At 35.7% G+C, this 12,733-nt stretch overlaps 4 protein-coding genes across 6 annotated transcripts; 2 read left to right on the top strand and 2 right to left on the bottom strand.

Moving 5' to 3' along the window:
* Positions 1-96: 96 nt before the first annotated feature.
* LOC101890912 (zinc finger CCHC domain-containing protein 8 homolog) lies at positions 97-2,186 on the bottom strand. The gene is made up of 3 exons (XM_020038665.2): positions 1,221-2,186; positions 1,029-1,154; positions 97-962 (listed from the first exon to the last, which is right to left on the bottom strand). Exons 1-3 carry the CDS (start codon positions 2,076-2,078, stop codon positions 183-185), a joined length of 1,764 nt encoding a protein of 587 aa, XP_019894224.1. The 5' UTR covers positions 2,079-2,186; the 3' UTR covers positions 97-182.
* A 1,348-nt stretch (positions 2,187-3,534) lies between these two features.
* LOC101890738 (large ribosomal subunit protein eL20) lies at positions 3,535-4,766 on the top strand. The gene is made up of 2 exons (XM_005174815.4): positions 3,535-3,687; positions 4,117-4,766. The coding sequence occupies exons 1-2, from the start codon at positions 3,670-3,672 to the stop codon at positions 4,630-4,632; spliced, it is 534 nt and encodes a 177-aa protein (XP_005174872.1). The 5' UTR covers positions 3,535-3,669; the 3' UTR covers positions 4,633-4,766.
* A 1,921-nt stretch (positions 4,767-6,687) lies between these two features.
* On the bottom strand, positions 6,688-12,374 carry LOC101896672 (general odorant-binding protein 67). Of its 3 annotated transcripts, none has more exons than XM_059130828.1 (4): positions 12,152-12,374; positions 7,537-7,587; positions 7,268-7,474; positions 6,688-7,204 (listed from the first exon to the last, which is right to left on the bottom strand). In XM_059130828.1, the coding sequence occupies exons 1-4, from the start codon at positions 12,260-12,262 to the stop codon at positions 6,788-6,790; spliced, it is 786 nt and encodes a 261-aa protein (XP_058986811.1). In that variant the 5' UTR covers positions 12,263-12,374; the 3' UTR covers positions 6,688-6,787. The 3 variants fall into 3 exon arrangements, with proteins under 3 accessions (XP_058986811.1, XP_005174909.1, XP_011294165.1); XM_005174852.4 differs by lacking the exon at positions 12,152-12,374 and adding an exon at positions 7,656-7,777; XM_011295863.3 differs by lacking the exon at positions 12,152-12,374 and adding an exon at positions 7,659-7,758.
* On the top strand, positions 10,023-11,765 carry LOC101896492 (uncharacterized). Its single transcript, XM_005174851.4, has 4 exons — positions 10,023-10,392; positions 10,456-10,506; positions 10,571-10,816; positions 10,882-11,765. The coding sequence occupies exons 1-4, from the start codon at positions 10,324-10,326 to the stop codon at positions 11,323-11,325; spliced, it is 810 nt and encodes a 269-aa protein (XP_005174908.1). The 5' UTR covers positions 10,023-10,323; the 3' UTR covers positions 11,326-11,765.
* Positions 12,375-12,733: the final 359 nt, after the last annotated feature.

Genomic DNA, 12,733 nt, shown 5'->3' with positions numbered 1-12,733 from the left:
ATTTGCTTCTTCTTTTGCTTTTTTAATTGTCCTATATTTGTGGGGCTATGGTTTAATTCGTAAATGATAAGTATATTAAGTATATTGCAAAAATGATTCTTTTTATTATAAAATAAGTTATTGTATTTATTTATTAATAAAATTAGGTATTACCACTCAATCAATATTACAAAGAATTCCTTTTAGTCGTCGCTATGTATTTTGTGTATTACCGTTCGTACCTTTTTGATGAGCTCTTTCATGTTTTCATATTTACCCGTTGAATCGGGTAAATTTTCAAAATTAATGACATCGCTGACCCCAACTTTGAAATTTTCACCATTTGGCAGACTATCGTAGGGAGAGAATTTCAATACCGGTGTTCCCATATAAGTTTTGTCAATGTTGTCATTATTTGCAGTTTCGGAGGATTTACACGAATCTTTGGAATCTTCATTGGTTTGGCTGGTTTGTTCTCCTGGATCAGTATTTTTCTGGGTCGGACTGCTTTGTTTTTCTTCCTGCTCCATGCTGTTATCAAGCGCAATTATTTCATCGACAAGCGAATCATCGATTTCAATAACCGATGTATCCAGTTCTTTTAAAAGCTGATTCTTTCGTACTTCCAATTCATCCAATGACGGCGAATCAGGCGAGTTGGGTGAGGTAAGAGCTTTTGTGACTGGACTTGAAGGTGGCAATGGTGGTGGTGGCGGAGGAATATCTTCTGTTGATTGTGGAGGTTCTGCTGGCGGTGGCGGTCGCACAAATTCCACATTTTCAGCCGACTCAACATCTTCAATTTCCATATCAGATATTTGGATGTGATTGAAATCATTACCACTGTCATCGGCATTGGATTTGGGAAAGTCTTTGAGCTTCTTGCGTTTGTAACCTTTGACAACATTGTCACCCAAGGTTTTGACAAATTCCTCTTTAAATTGGTTCTTGTTCATCGGTGGCACATTGTGATATTTATAATCCTGCAATGTTTGTAAAGTTGTTTAATTATCATCACTAAAATTGTTAGCATATCAATCACTACTTACATCGAAGAAGTTTTCTCCTGGGTCTTGATTGAAGCCAGGAAAGTCGATAATTTTCGATACATTGTATTTATGGGTATTCGTATCCACATCACCGTCATCTTCATCAGAATTTAATATTTTGGAACCCTGCAACAACAACAAAAAAGTAAATTAAATAAATTATACCAATTTAGAGCGTATATGCATACATACATCTGAATTAAATAAATTGATACCAGAGTGCTCCACCTTGGCGTCCTCCAACCAACCCGGCGGGTATCCCAAAACACGCATACGATAAAAGAAGAAGGGCAACTCGCCCTTTCGTAAGCCCATAGCCTCCCTTAATTTATCGCTAATATTACCAGGCCTCAAATGAGCAAATCTTTGCTCTACATCGACATGATATCGTTCAGTTTTGGAGAAATTCTTTTTGGCCGCCTTGATGCGTTTCATATTGTGTGGCATTGGACATTCTCTGATGTTGTGATCTGCTTCGCCACAATTGAAACAATTGTTTGTTTTGGAAGCCTTCATATTTTTCTCCTCCTGTTTTTGTTTCTTGGTTGCAGCCGCTTCTTCGTCCAATAGGGCATCCTTTATGGCTCGCTTGTACGAGGGTATATTTATGCTATCCAATTTCTGGGCTGGTGTAGTGTCAATGGTGAACAACTCACTTATACCACTAAGATCGGGTGAATCTTCCTTCTCAAAAGTTCGCGCGCTTTGTTCATCGTCAAGTCGGGACTCATTTTCATTGTCTGCTGCATATCTAACATTCAAGGTAATGTTGTTGTCCTGTTCTATGGATAATATTTCGATTTTTCTGTCTTCGCCACAACTATTTAGCTTCTCCTTGAGGCATTCCTCAATGAGACATCCAAATTTTGCATAGCTTTGGCTTGTGAATATGATTTGACATATATTGTCGCCCTGTGAGGATTCATCCTCGTCGTCCAGTTCGCCTTCTTCCATGGCATCTTCGTGGGAGTCATCCAAAGTAATACAACTCACATGTTGGTCCTGCAGCACACAGTCACTGTCGTTGAGGCTCTTGTCAGCACCCGGCATGTTTCCTTCTTTTTGATAACTTTCAAAGTGTTTAAGATCATGCAGACGCACTTGTTGCACAAGAAAGTAAAGAAATCCCGGTCCTCCTGGTCCTGGCACAGACTCTGGAAAGGGTGTTTATTAAACAAACAAAACAGAGTATTCGCACGTTTATTAAATCAAGCACAATCTCAAATCACACATATGCACATTTGTTCTACTTGTTTCTAGATATTTATATATAATTTTTATACGAAATACGATAAATAATTAATTAATTAATTAATTAACAATTTACCAAACCGACGCCACCAAGAGAAAAAATTGAACTAACGAACAAAGGACACTTGGCAACACTGAAAAGAAAGACAGCACAGAAAGAAAATCTCAATAAAGATGGGAATCAGAAGGGAAAGGCTGACATCATGAATGGAATCAAAACAAAACGGCCGACAACATGGTTTGAACACATTCACCAAAGGAGCGCGGAACTAGCTCACTCTTTTGATAGTAGAGTTCTGTAGTTCCAGAACGAATTTAATAAATTGAACTATTCACTGAATGGAAGTGTCGGGATATGTAATTGATCGTCGGCGGCGGCTTATGTTGAAAAATGTCGGCGGCGGCTTTAAGCCTGCTGTGAGCCAAATTTGATTTGGAATCTGTAGAATCGAAAAAGTTGATTTAGAGTGATCTAAAAGATCGAAAAAGTCGGTTTAAAGGGTTATAGAAACCATGGTAGAAAAATACAACAGCTGCTGTGACAATGAACTGTTAAACTAATTTGGAATTGATATTTTTTAAATGAAAAGCTATTAAAATTCGTTTAAAAATGAATACCATAACAATCTCTGATTGGCGTCGTATAAAAACCACCCGAAAATCTACTTATTGATGAAAAAAAAAAACTTTGACATATTCTTCTACCATGAATTGTTTTGACAGCTCATTATCCCAGCAGCTGTGTTATGCCACTACCTGTATTTTTCTACCATACCAGAAACAATATTTTTTTAATGTGTTTTTTAAATTAACTGTCGGACTTAGGAGCTCAATTCTTGTTCTTTAGAAAGGCAAAATGAAACTCCTTTGTTTCTCTTCGAAGAAGCCAGCCGATGACTTAAGTTATTCAAAAAAATGCGTATGTTTTATTCTTATGTCATCGGCTGGCTTCTTCGTAAAAGAGCAAAGCAGCATAGGGATTATATTGAACTTAATTAACCTAAAACTCCTTTGTTAAGATAATCCAGCCAAAAAATTGTACCATGGAAAACATTGATATTTGCAATGCTGAATATGTCTGCTTAATGTCTCTATTTCTCCTAAAGAAGCATCACGAAAGTTAATAAATACTTAATATACAATATCAATTTTCTTTTTATCGCTGCAAATCTATTTACACATTCGATTTCCAGTTTGCTTTTCTGAAATCAATATTCCATAATATCTTTACATGTGAACCCACAGTGTTGCATTGGCCGATACTAAAACAGAGTTGTAATAACAGCATTTCCAAACACTTCCCAATTACTCTGCACTGACTCAAGTGTACTAAAAAGATACAACAGCTGTCTTTTCTCTTTCCGTTTCCTTTTTCGTGAACGCTTCCAAAATGAAAGCTAAGGGACAGGTAATTTTCCCTGAAAAAATATGAAAAATTGTAACAAAACTTAAAGGAAAAATGTGGCAAATGCTTGTAAATGTAGCAGTGTATGATATTATATGAAAATACTTAATTTGTGAAACTATGCCATTAGGAAATTGGCGAAAAATACTAAGGTTTAGCAGACATGTGCGCTGTTTGTAGAAGAGTGTGTGTGTATGAACTGTCAAAACATTGAAATCCACGATGGTGCCGATAAACGTCAATTGTGAATTAAAAAATTGTATGTGAGATTCAACCGGAATTATTTTTATCAATTAAACTGATTGTTACAAATGAATTTGAGGTTGTGCCAACCCAATGATATATACACGTTTGCCTCATTTTTTGCTTTGTTTTGTTTTTGTGACCACAAGTGATGTGTTCTATCTAAAATGTTTCCTTTTTACTTTACAGTTGAAGGAATACGAGGTCATCGGCCGCAAGTTGCCCTCCGAAAAGGAGCCTCAAACTCCTTTGTACAAGATGAGAATCTTTGCTCCCGACAACATTGTTGCCAAATCCCGTTTCTGGTACTTCTTGCGCCAATTGAAGAAGTTCAAGAAGACCACCGGTGAAATTGTTAGCCTTAAACAAGTGTACGAAACCTCACCCACCAAGATCAAGAACTTTGGTATCTGGTTGCGTTACGATTCCCGTTCCGGTACCCACAACATGTACCGCGAATACCGTGACTTGACCGTTGGTGGTGCCGTCACCCAATGCTACCGCGATATGGGTGCCCGTCATCGTGCTCGTGCTCACTCCATCCAAATCATCAAGGTTGAAGCCATTGCCGCTAGCAAGACCCGCCGTGTTAATGTTAAACAATTCCACGATTCCAAGATCAAGTTCCCCTTGGTACAACGTGTTCACCACAAGGGCAACAGGAAATTGTTCTCCTACAGAAAACCAAGAACCTACTTCTTGTAAATGGGATATTGGCTTTAATGTGTGGGTTTTACTACAATTTCTTTTTTTATATTGTAAGACTATCCTGAAGGCGTCAGTGAAACACACAGTGTTTTGTTTGAAGGTAAAACAAATAAATATGTAAAAAATCTTAATCATTTGTGTATGTTTTTTTTCTACCAAAGCTAAATGGAATTAGAATTGTAAACAAAGTGTAGATTCAGATGATGGAATGTCAAAGATGTGTGGTTATAACAATGAATTTCCTATAAACAGTCTTAAACAACATATGGATAGAGAAATGGTGTATCGTTGTCTTTATTAACGATAAATATTATTGGTTTATATCGACTCTTAGAATCAACTTTAAACATTTTGTTATGACCTAAAACTAAATTCACGTTTGTCACGAAATCAAATTGTACTGAAATGCATATCGGATCTGGTGAAATTGATTCGGAAACATGAATTAGCCACACCAATTTTGTGACACCTCTAATTATAAACATGAAGATCTGATGATATCTGCGATCACAGTATTATTCGACTTTATTGCGGGATTCCTAACTAGGAAAAGGCAGGAAACAAATATTCGAAAAAACACTATGTACAGTATTTATAAAAACTTGCAAAATTGAATAGAAGTTATATTTTATTTTGAATATATTTTCCGAAAAAGATTTTTTTCGAGCAATTGTATTTAGAAATGATCGAGCAGCTCTTTATACCCTGTCGGTATTGTTTTCCTTCATTTGTGTGACCCAAAAACGAACCCTATTAAAATTGAAGATAATCGGTCGAAAATTATATATATATATATCGTCGTCCGACTCGACTTGCAATATCAGCCCAAAAAGTATGAATTTTGCACATACGACCAAATTAGGCCTAAAAATAATTATGCCAAATTTGATCGAAATCGGTTCAGATTAGCTATAGCTCCCATATATATTGTTCATCTGATTTGTTATTTTTTTTCCTCCCCATTTGATATTTGAAAAAATATATCAAAAATAGCTCAGAAATACCTTTGATAAGAATTCTATCGAGATTGGTTCAGATTTGGATATAGCTCCCATATATATCTTCGTCCAATTTGCCTTTTATTGTGCACCAAACGTGTAATATCTGCCAAAAAAATATGGAACCTTGCACATCGGTTCAGATTAGCTATAGCTCCCATATATATTGTTCATCCGATTTGTTATTTTTGTCCTCCCCATTTGATATTTGGAAAAATATATCAAATACAGCCAAGAAATACCTTTGGCAAATTTTATCGAGATCGGATAAGATTTAGATATAGCTCCCGCAAAGTGGTATAGTGGGTATATCGGCCACGCCCCACTTTAGAACTTTCGCTTTGGTTTTGTTTTTGAAGGTTTGACAGTCGAATATGTGGTATTTGTTTTTTGGGGTTAATGAGTTTCAATCCCTTTTCTATTTTCATTTTGGCGGAGCATAAGGGTTTTTTTCAATATTTCAATACCCTTTAAATGGCTGTGGAATCGGACTTGTTCTACACGAATCGATTTAACATTTGCAGACCACAAATTTAAAACATTCGCAATCAAACACTCCCAGTGGCACAACCATAAAACTTAAATGGAATTGGCTAAATATTTTTTGGGATTTTTGCACCATTCTCAAGGAGGAAAGGTTTTCAAAATGGGATATTGAAAATATTTGCAAACATTACCAATCAAAAGATATTTAAAAAAAAAAAAAAATAAAGAAAAATTGTTTTAGCTGGTTTGGTGTGCGATTCTCTGGTATTTTTCGAAAAAGTTTTTATTTTCTAAGAATTCTATTTTTTAGTAATGATCGAGCGTTTCTTCTTTCGAGGGCTTGATATTTAGCATTTAATGCCAAAGCTTTATGAGTCTCAATCACTTTCGGATTTGGCAAATCACAGCGTAGGTATTCTATTAATCGGTTTGTCCTCACGTGCACGATTCTTCTCGGGAACTATACAGTTGAGGCCAGCAGCTCCATATAAAGAAGCTATCTTAAGATACACTTATTTGTACAAATGCTACTTCCGTGCAAAATGAAATGTATACAAATCGGAAAAAATATCTTTAATGCTTCAAATTTATTTAATTAATTTTCAATATAGGTATTTTTTGAATATATAGGAATTTTTAATTTCAAAAAAATAAACGCTCATTCGAAATTATTCTTCTTCCTCCTCATCATCGTCCTGATCATCCGGCGATGGCATACATTCGGTGAAGTATTCTCTAACATTGTTACACTCATCAGTATCGGACCAAATCGAATCGGGGCATTGTTTGAAAGTATTCATCATGGCACAATGGAACATGATGCCAGCCTGAGGAGAACAATGATGATGACGATGGTGATGATGTGGTGGTCGACGTGACGAATTTTCATTCTTTGACCAATGTTCTCGGATCTTTTCCATTATTTCCACTGATTTTTGGTAGCATGTTTGAAAGGATTCTTTTAGAATTGGCAAAACCTCGGGATTTTCTGCAGCAGCACCACTTAAGAAGGTGTCCAAATTGTCTTCCTGTAGTTCGCCATCAATCAAAATGCCAGTTTCATTGAAAAGACATGTGGGGAAGCACTGTAGGGAAGATAAATTTGGGAGATATAAACTGAATACAAATATTGTAGTACAAACATTTACATGATGATGATGGTGGCCATGACGACCATGGTGTCCATGAGGTCCGTGACGATGATGATGATGACGACCGGGACCGCCTTGTTCTGATTCATCAACTTCATTATTCATCTCACCCGAAGGTGGTGGTGGTGGGGGTTCGTTGCCTTTGCATTTTTCCACCAATTCCTCACTGATTAGATTTGGCACTGCACAGCATTCTTTGGGATCCTTTTAATTTGTAATATTTAGAGTATTTTATTTTCTAGACAGAACACCATTTCAATGCTTACCACAAAAGCTGGAGCTTTATTGCAATCAACCTCGGCCGTTACATGCGACAACTGCAAATATTAATAAGTTTTTTATAAATTCATTTTAAATTTCACAATTCATAAATTTTGTCTACGACCACTGATAAAAGCACTACTCCTGCTAGAAGGTGTATGGTTTTAGTATCCATTTTGAAATTAGAAATATAACTGTAGAATATTTCCAAAGCAGCAGTCTTTTATTTAAAAGTCTGTCTGTTCTGGATAAAATGCAGCAACTTGTCGATTGCATGTATGCAAAACAAACAAAAAATTATTAATTGTTTCAAATCTATTTAATTTATTTAATTACTGGAAAATCTAAAAAACGAAAACACTTTGGTTTGTGTATGTGTGGCTTGCTAATTTATGTAGCCCAGCAAATAATTTAGATCGACTAGAGTTTTCGGGATTCATTCATAAAATATTCCAAAAAAAAAACAAGAATTGAATAAAGGGTTAGGAAAAATATAGTTCTCATATTTATTGTTTATGAATCTCTTATTATTAACCTAACCTAATCATTGTAAAATTGAAGGAAATGAGAAAGCCAAAATATTAGGCACAGTCTTGTAGCCGCCACCCTCACTTTGTAATTATACCCTAAGCCACATGACTAGAGAGGGTTTATATAATTTGATACAGCCAAAACGTGCCTCATCGAAATAACGGTTTTAGACCCTAGGTCTCTTTGGACCAAATCCGTTTCAGGACATTTAGAGTCGATGCAGCGACGTCCGTCCGTCCATCTGTCTGGCTGGTGCGCACGATAACTCTCGAAGGGAATATCAAATTTATTTCAAACTTGGTACATCGTAATATTATTATCAAAATTTGATCGAGTTCGGAGACGGGCAATATCAGTTCACTCCTTCTGGTACCTCCCACACAAAAGGTCAAAATTTGCAAATAAAATATGTTACTGCACAGAGAGGATAATCCAATTTTGCTCCAACTTTGCAAATCCTAATATTTGCACCAGTTCTAGGTTAGGTGCGAAAATGGACAGTATCGGTTCAGTCAATCAAGTATCTCCCACACAAAAAGGGTCAGAATTTTTAATAATTATAACTCTTATAAAATGTGATAAAATAGTCCGATTGTCTTCAAATTACTCACATCACAATATTTTTATTAACTCAAGGTCGGGTGTCAAAATTTTGATTATCTAAATTTGAATATCAAAGTTTTTTAAAAATCCAAACGATCATAAAAACCGAAATAAGCATCCGTTTCTCTTCAAATTACAGAAATCACAATATTTTTATGGACCCAAGGTCTGGTGAGAAAATGGGATATGTTGGTCCACTTCTTCAGGTACCTCCCCCACACAGGGTCAACATTTTAAATATCTATGAACCTCATAACGTAACATCCGATTTCATTCAGATTTGACACATCTCAATATTTCTATTAACACAAGATCTGTTATAAAGATGGTAGAAATCGGAAAATTTCTTCTGGTACCTCCCCCACATATGGTTCAAGATTTTTGATAAAAAAAACGCTCAACGAAAACAAAACAAGCATCCAACATTCTTCAAATTTCACACATACAAACACTTTTGTTAACGCAAGTTCTGTCGTGAAGATGATATATATCTGCCAACCCCTTCTGATGCCTCACCCACAAAGGGCCACAATTTCCAATACTTATATCTGTCATAACTTACGAAGCAAGTCAGCAATTCTTTAACAAAATAAATGTGATATCTCCTCACGTATAACTCAGTCTCTACTAAGCATGGACGTTACGGATAATAGATAGATTAATGGATGCTTCAACGCTCGGAAACATTGATATGTCAAACATTTTTAAAGTTCCACTCAAAAATAAATTGGTTTTTATATGTTTTTTTTATTACATGCCATTCGGAGGTTGTTATGATATAAATTATTCAACAATTTTAACAAATTGATCCTTTTGTCATCTATGGCTTCACTGGCTTGCCTTTTTACTTATCCTCAAAAATGTATATCCTTTCATCCTTCTTAACTTGTATTTCTTTTTCAAGCAGGACGATCACAACGGACCGAAAAGTCTCCCATAACCTAACCTATTCCACTGCGTTTTCATAGATAATCCATCCATTCATTAATATTTATAAGTCCTTTCTTCTATTGGAAAAGCGACTTCCATCACTCTCTTTGGGGAAAACACCATCTACAAATGATTTTGCTTTTCCAAGTGTTAAATAATTCTGGCCGGCAAAATGTTGACCTCTGGAAAATTTTGCACCCAAAACGTAATGAACAAACCCATAAAAAATTATTGTTTCTAATAAATAATAAACACATTAATAAAATTATAGTTTAAATTATTGAAAAAGAGATATCTTAAATTGTTTGATTTTTCAAAGGGGCAACTTGTTTTCCCCCCACAAAAAAAAATAAAATTTACATTTTACATGTCCACTGCCTGTATATTGTGGGGTACAATGTGTCATCGCCACCACCTGTGATGCCACAATAACAAATTTTAATTGATTATAACAAAATGTACTCGAATTTATTTGTTATTATCATCATACAATGTGCAAATAAACAAGACCCGAATTTTTTGCTCCATTTTAAGAGTAATGATAATTCGTGGGAACAATTAGATGTAATTAAATGAAATTAATTTCGGCCATCATTATATCTAAGTGAAGCGTAGTTCAAAGAGTTTTTATGCTGCAACATGATTTGGTTGGAAATTATTATAAATTTGGGAAGTTTGTGATAAAAATCGACAGTCATTATTTGTGCGTTCATCTATTGTCGTAAATCATGACCCATTTTAAATTACCAAACGGGAAGCTATTGGGTGCGTTAGCCTTGCTAATGGCCTTCGTGTTGGTATGAGAGTTTAAAAATATGTAAATATATAATTTTGTTGATTTTTGTTTTTCATGTTTAAAGGAAACTACCTTTGCTGCCGGAATTGATTGTTCAATGAGGCCACCAATGATTGTGAGCATGATTTACACTCATAATATTTTATTTTGGGTAAAAATATGTGATTTGCCTTTTTCAGGATCCCCTGACTTGCTGTCCCGTCCCCGATATAATCAGCGAGGACATAATGACAAAATGTAGAATGGCAATGCCAAGGCCACCGCCACCTCCTCCTGGGTATCCCTATGCCGATCCTGGCTTAATGTATAGTGATGAAGACTCCTCGTCCATGTCAAATGAATCAAAACAACCCAAAACCACAGGCCCACCTAATAGGCGACCACCTCATCCACATTATGGCCCACCCCCACCACATATGCAAGCAGTAAGCCTAACAATTACATACTTAAATAAAATTTAACTATCTCAATATAATTTATTAAATTCCAGTGCTTTTTGTACTGTGCTCTCAATGAGACTGGCATTTTACCGGCTACACCCGATGCCAAACTAAATGAAAATAAATTATCAACCTATCTGAAAGAGATTCTAGCCAATGCCACCGACATGATACCCATCATGGAGAGTTCATTTAAAACCTGTGCCGTCAAAGTAGAGGAAATGAGCAAGAAATTTAAGGAACATTTTGAAAAGAAGGCAGCTGCATCTGCTTCCTCTTCAAATGAATCAAAAACACAAGATCGTATGATGCGGCCACCACCTCCTCTCTGTCCCCATGCAGCCAGTCACCTAATGGGTTGTGTATTTAAGGAATCATTTATAAATTGTCCCTCATCCCTGTGGTCCAATACAGAGCAATGCAACGAAATAAGGGACCACATGAAAAATTGCAAGGCCAACAAGATGAAGAATGGAAAATTGGATAAAATGTAATGTACGTTTTTTTATCTTCTCACAACCAAATGGGGAATGAGTACACAGCATTGTATTTTATTTGCCTTTGAACCCCAAGTGTTCAATTTAATTTCCCCCTAAATCACTTTGTATTTCAACCAAGTGTAAAATTTGATTATAAATTGTGAAATAAAGAACAAAACAATTCCTTATCAATCGCAAAAACACACATCCTTTTAATACGCATGTCGCTTGACTTGGCGACTGGAAGGCTTTACCATTTTGCGGGCAAAAATTTTAAAACATTCGCAACCATACATTCCCAGTGGCAAGACCTTAAAACAAAAATGGAGTTAGAAAAAGATTTTAAGGATTTTTGTAGCATTCTCAAGGAGGAAAGATTTTCAAAACAGGATATTGAAAATATTTGCAAGCCCCTTTATAATTATCAACGCAAAGAAGTTTTGAAAAAATATAGCAAAATTATTTTAGCTGGTTTGCTGTGTTATGCTCTGATACAGTGGTGTGATTGTTTCAATTGGTTTATTTCGGCTCTGGGTCGTTTAGCTCTTATTCAAATACTTCCGGTTTGGAATTGGCCAGCGCTCTATAATGCCAAATGTTTGATTGAGCGCCCTTTGGACAACAATAATGTTAGGCAAGCCAGTACTTTGCCGCCGAATACGGTGGATTTTGGAAACTGTTTGCTGTGTGAAAATATTGGTAGTATTTTTGACTAATACCCATGAGTTTAAAACATATTCTTATGATCATATTATCCTTTATTCTTTTTCAGATTTCATACCAACGTTGTCAAATGTTACATTTTCAACATTGGAAACATTCTACCTTGAAAGTGGCCTACCTGTTGTGATAATCGATTCCCACACTCCCATAACTGGCGATGAGTTTTTCTACACAATATTCCACAAATCTTCGACCTCGTTTTTACAAAGTTCCCACTGCGACATTTCATCGAATGTAATAATCAAAAAATTCTTCAACACCGAACTTGTTTTACGCAAAGCATGGAAATTATTGGATACATCAGAGAAATGGTTTATACAATTTCGCATTTGTCAAGCATCGGCTGTACGAAACTCCCGTCTATTTTTGAAGAAACCTTATTATTATCCTGTGCATCTGGAACCGTACTATTCAAGTTGGCTAATAATGTCGAATAATTTTAGTCATCGTCAATATCAGGAAATATATGTGCAAGGACTAATAATTGTCCAGCAATTATCGGGAACAAACAACTTGAGATTGAAACCAAAGAGACCATGTGACGAAAATTGTCCACTCATCAATGTCCAGTTGAAGGAAGGCGAAGCACTTGTATTCTCCAGTGATTTATGGGAAATAAGTTATAAGCAAATCAAGTCACATCAAGCCAGTATAGCAACTATAATGGAAATTGATTGGAATATTTAAATAACATAAAAAT

Source organism: Musca domestica, unplaced genomic scaffold, assembly GCF_030504385.1.
Source record: "Musca domestica strain aabys unplaced genomic scaffold, Musca_domestica.polishedcontigs.V.1.1 8, whole genome shotgun sequence".
In the NCBI taxonomy this organism is placed as follows: Eukaryota; Metazoa; Arthropoda; class Insecta; order Diptera; family Muscidae; genus Musca; species Musca domestica.
Note: the sequence above shows the minus strand (reverse complement) of the source record. Positions and strands in the feature narration are given on the sequence as shown.

What these genes read in the sequence shown, in the direction of transcription:
- LOC101890912 (XM_020038665.2), bottom strand. Translation starts at nt 2,078, where the DNA reads ATGCCGGGTGCTGACAAGAGCCTCAACGACAGTGACTGTGTGCTGCAG. An exon ending in TCAATTTATTTAATTCAGAT is followed by an intron (nt 1,155 to 1,220) that starts GTATGTATGCAT and finishes TTGTTGTTGCAG; the next exon opens with GGTTCCAAAATATTAAATTC. An exon ending in CAGGAGAAAACTTCTTCGAT is followed by an intron (nt 963 to 1,028) that starts GTAAGTAGTGAT and finishes CAAACATTGCAG; the next exon opens with GATTATAAATATCACAATGT.
- LOC101896492 (XM_005174851.4), top strand. Translation starts at nt 10,324, where the DNA reads ATGACCCATTTTAAATTACCAAACGGGAAGCTATTGGGTGCGTTAGCC. An exon ending in TGCTAATGGCCTTCGTGTTG is followed by an intron (nt 10,393 to 10,455) that starts GTATGAGAGTTT and finishes TCATGTTTAAAG; the next exon opens with GAAACTACCTTTGCTGCCGG. An exon ending in CAATGAGGCCACCAATGATT is followed by an intron (nt 10,507 to 10,570) that starts GTGAGCATGATT and finishes TGCCTTTTTCAG; the next exon opens with GATCCCCTGACTTGCTGTCC.
- LOC101896672 (XM_059130828.1), bottom strand. Translation starts at nt 12,262, where the DNA reads ATGAAATGTCGCAGTGGGAACTTTGTAAAAACGAGGTCGAAGATTTGT. An exon ending in GGAATCGATTATCACAACAG is followed by an intron (nt 7,588 to 12,151) that starts GTAGGCCACTTT and finishes TAATATTTGCAG; the next exon opens with TTGTCGCATGTAACGGCCGA. An exon ending in ATAAAGCTCCAGCTTTTGTG is followed by an intron (nt 7,475 to 7,536) that starts GTAAGCATTGAA and finishes ACAAATTAAAAG; the next exon opens with GATCCCAAAGAATGCTGTGC.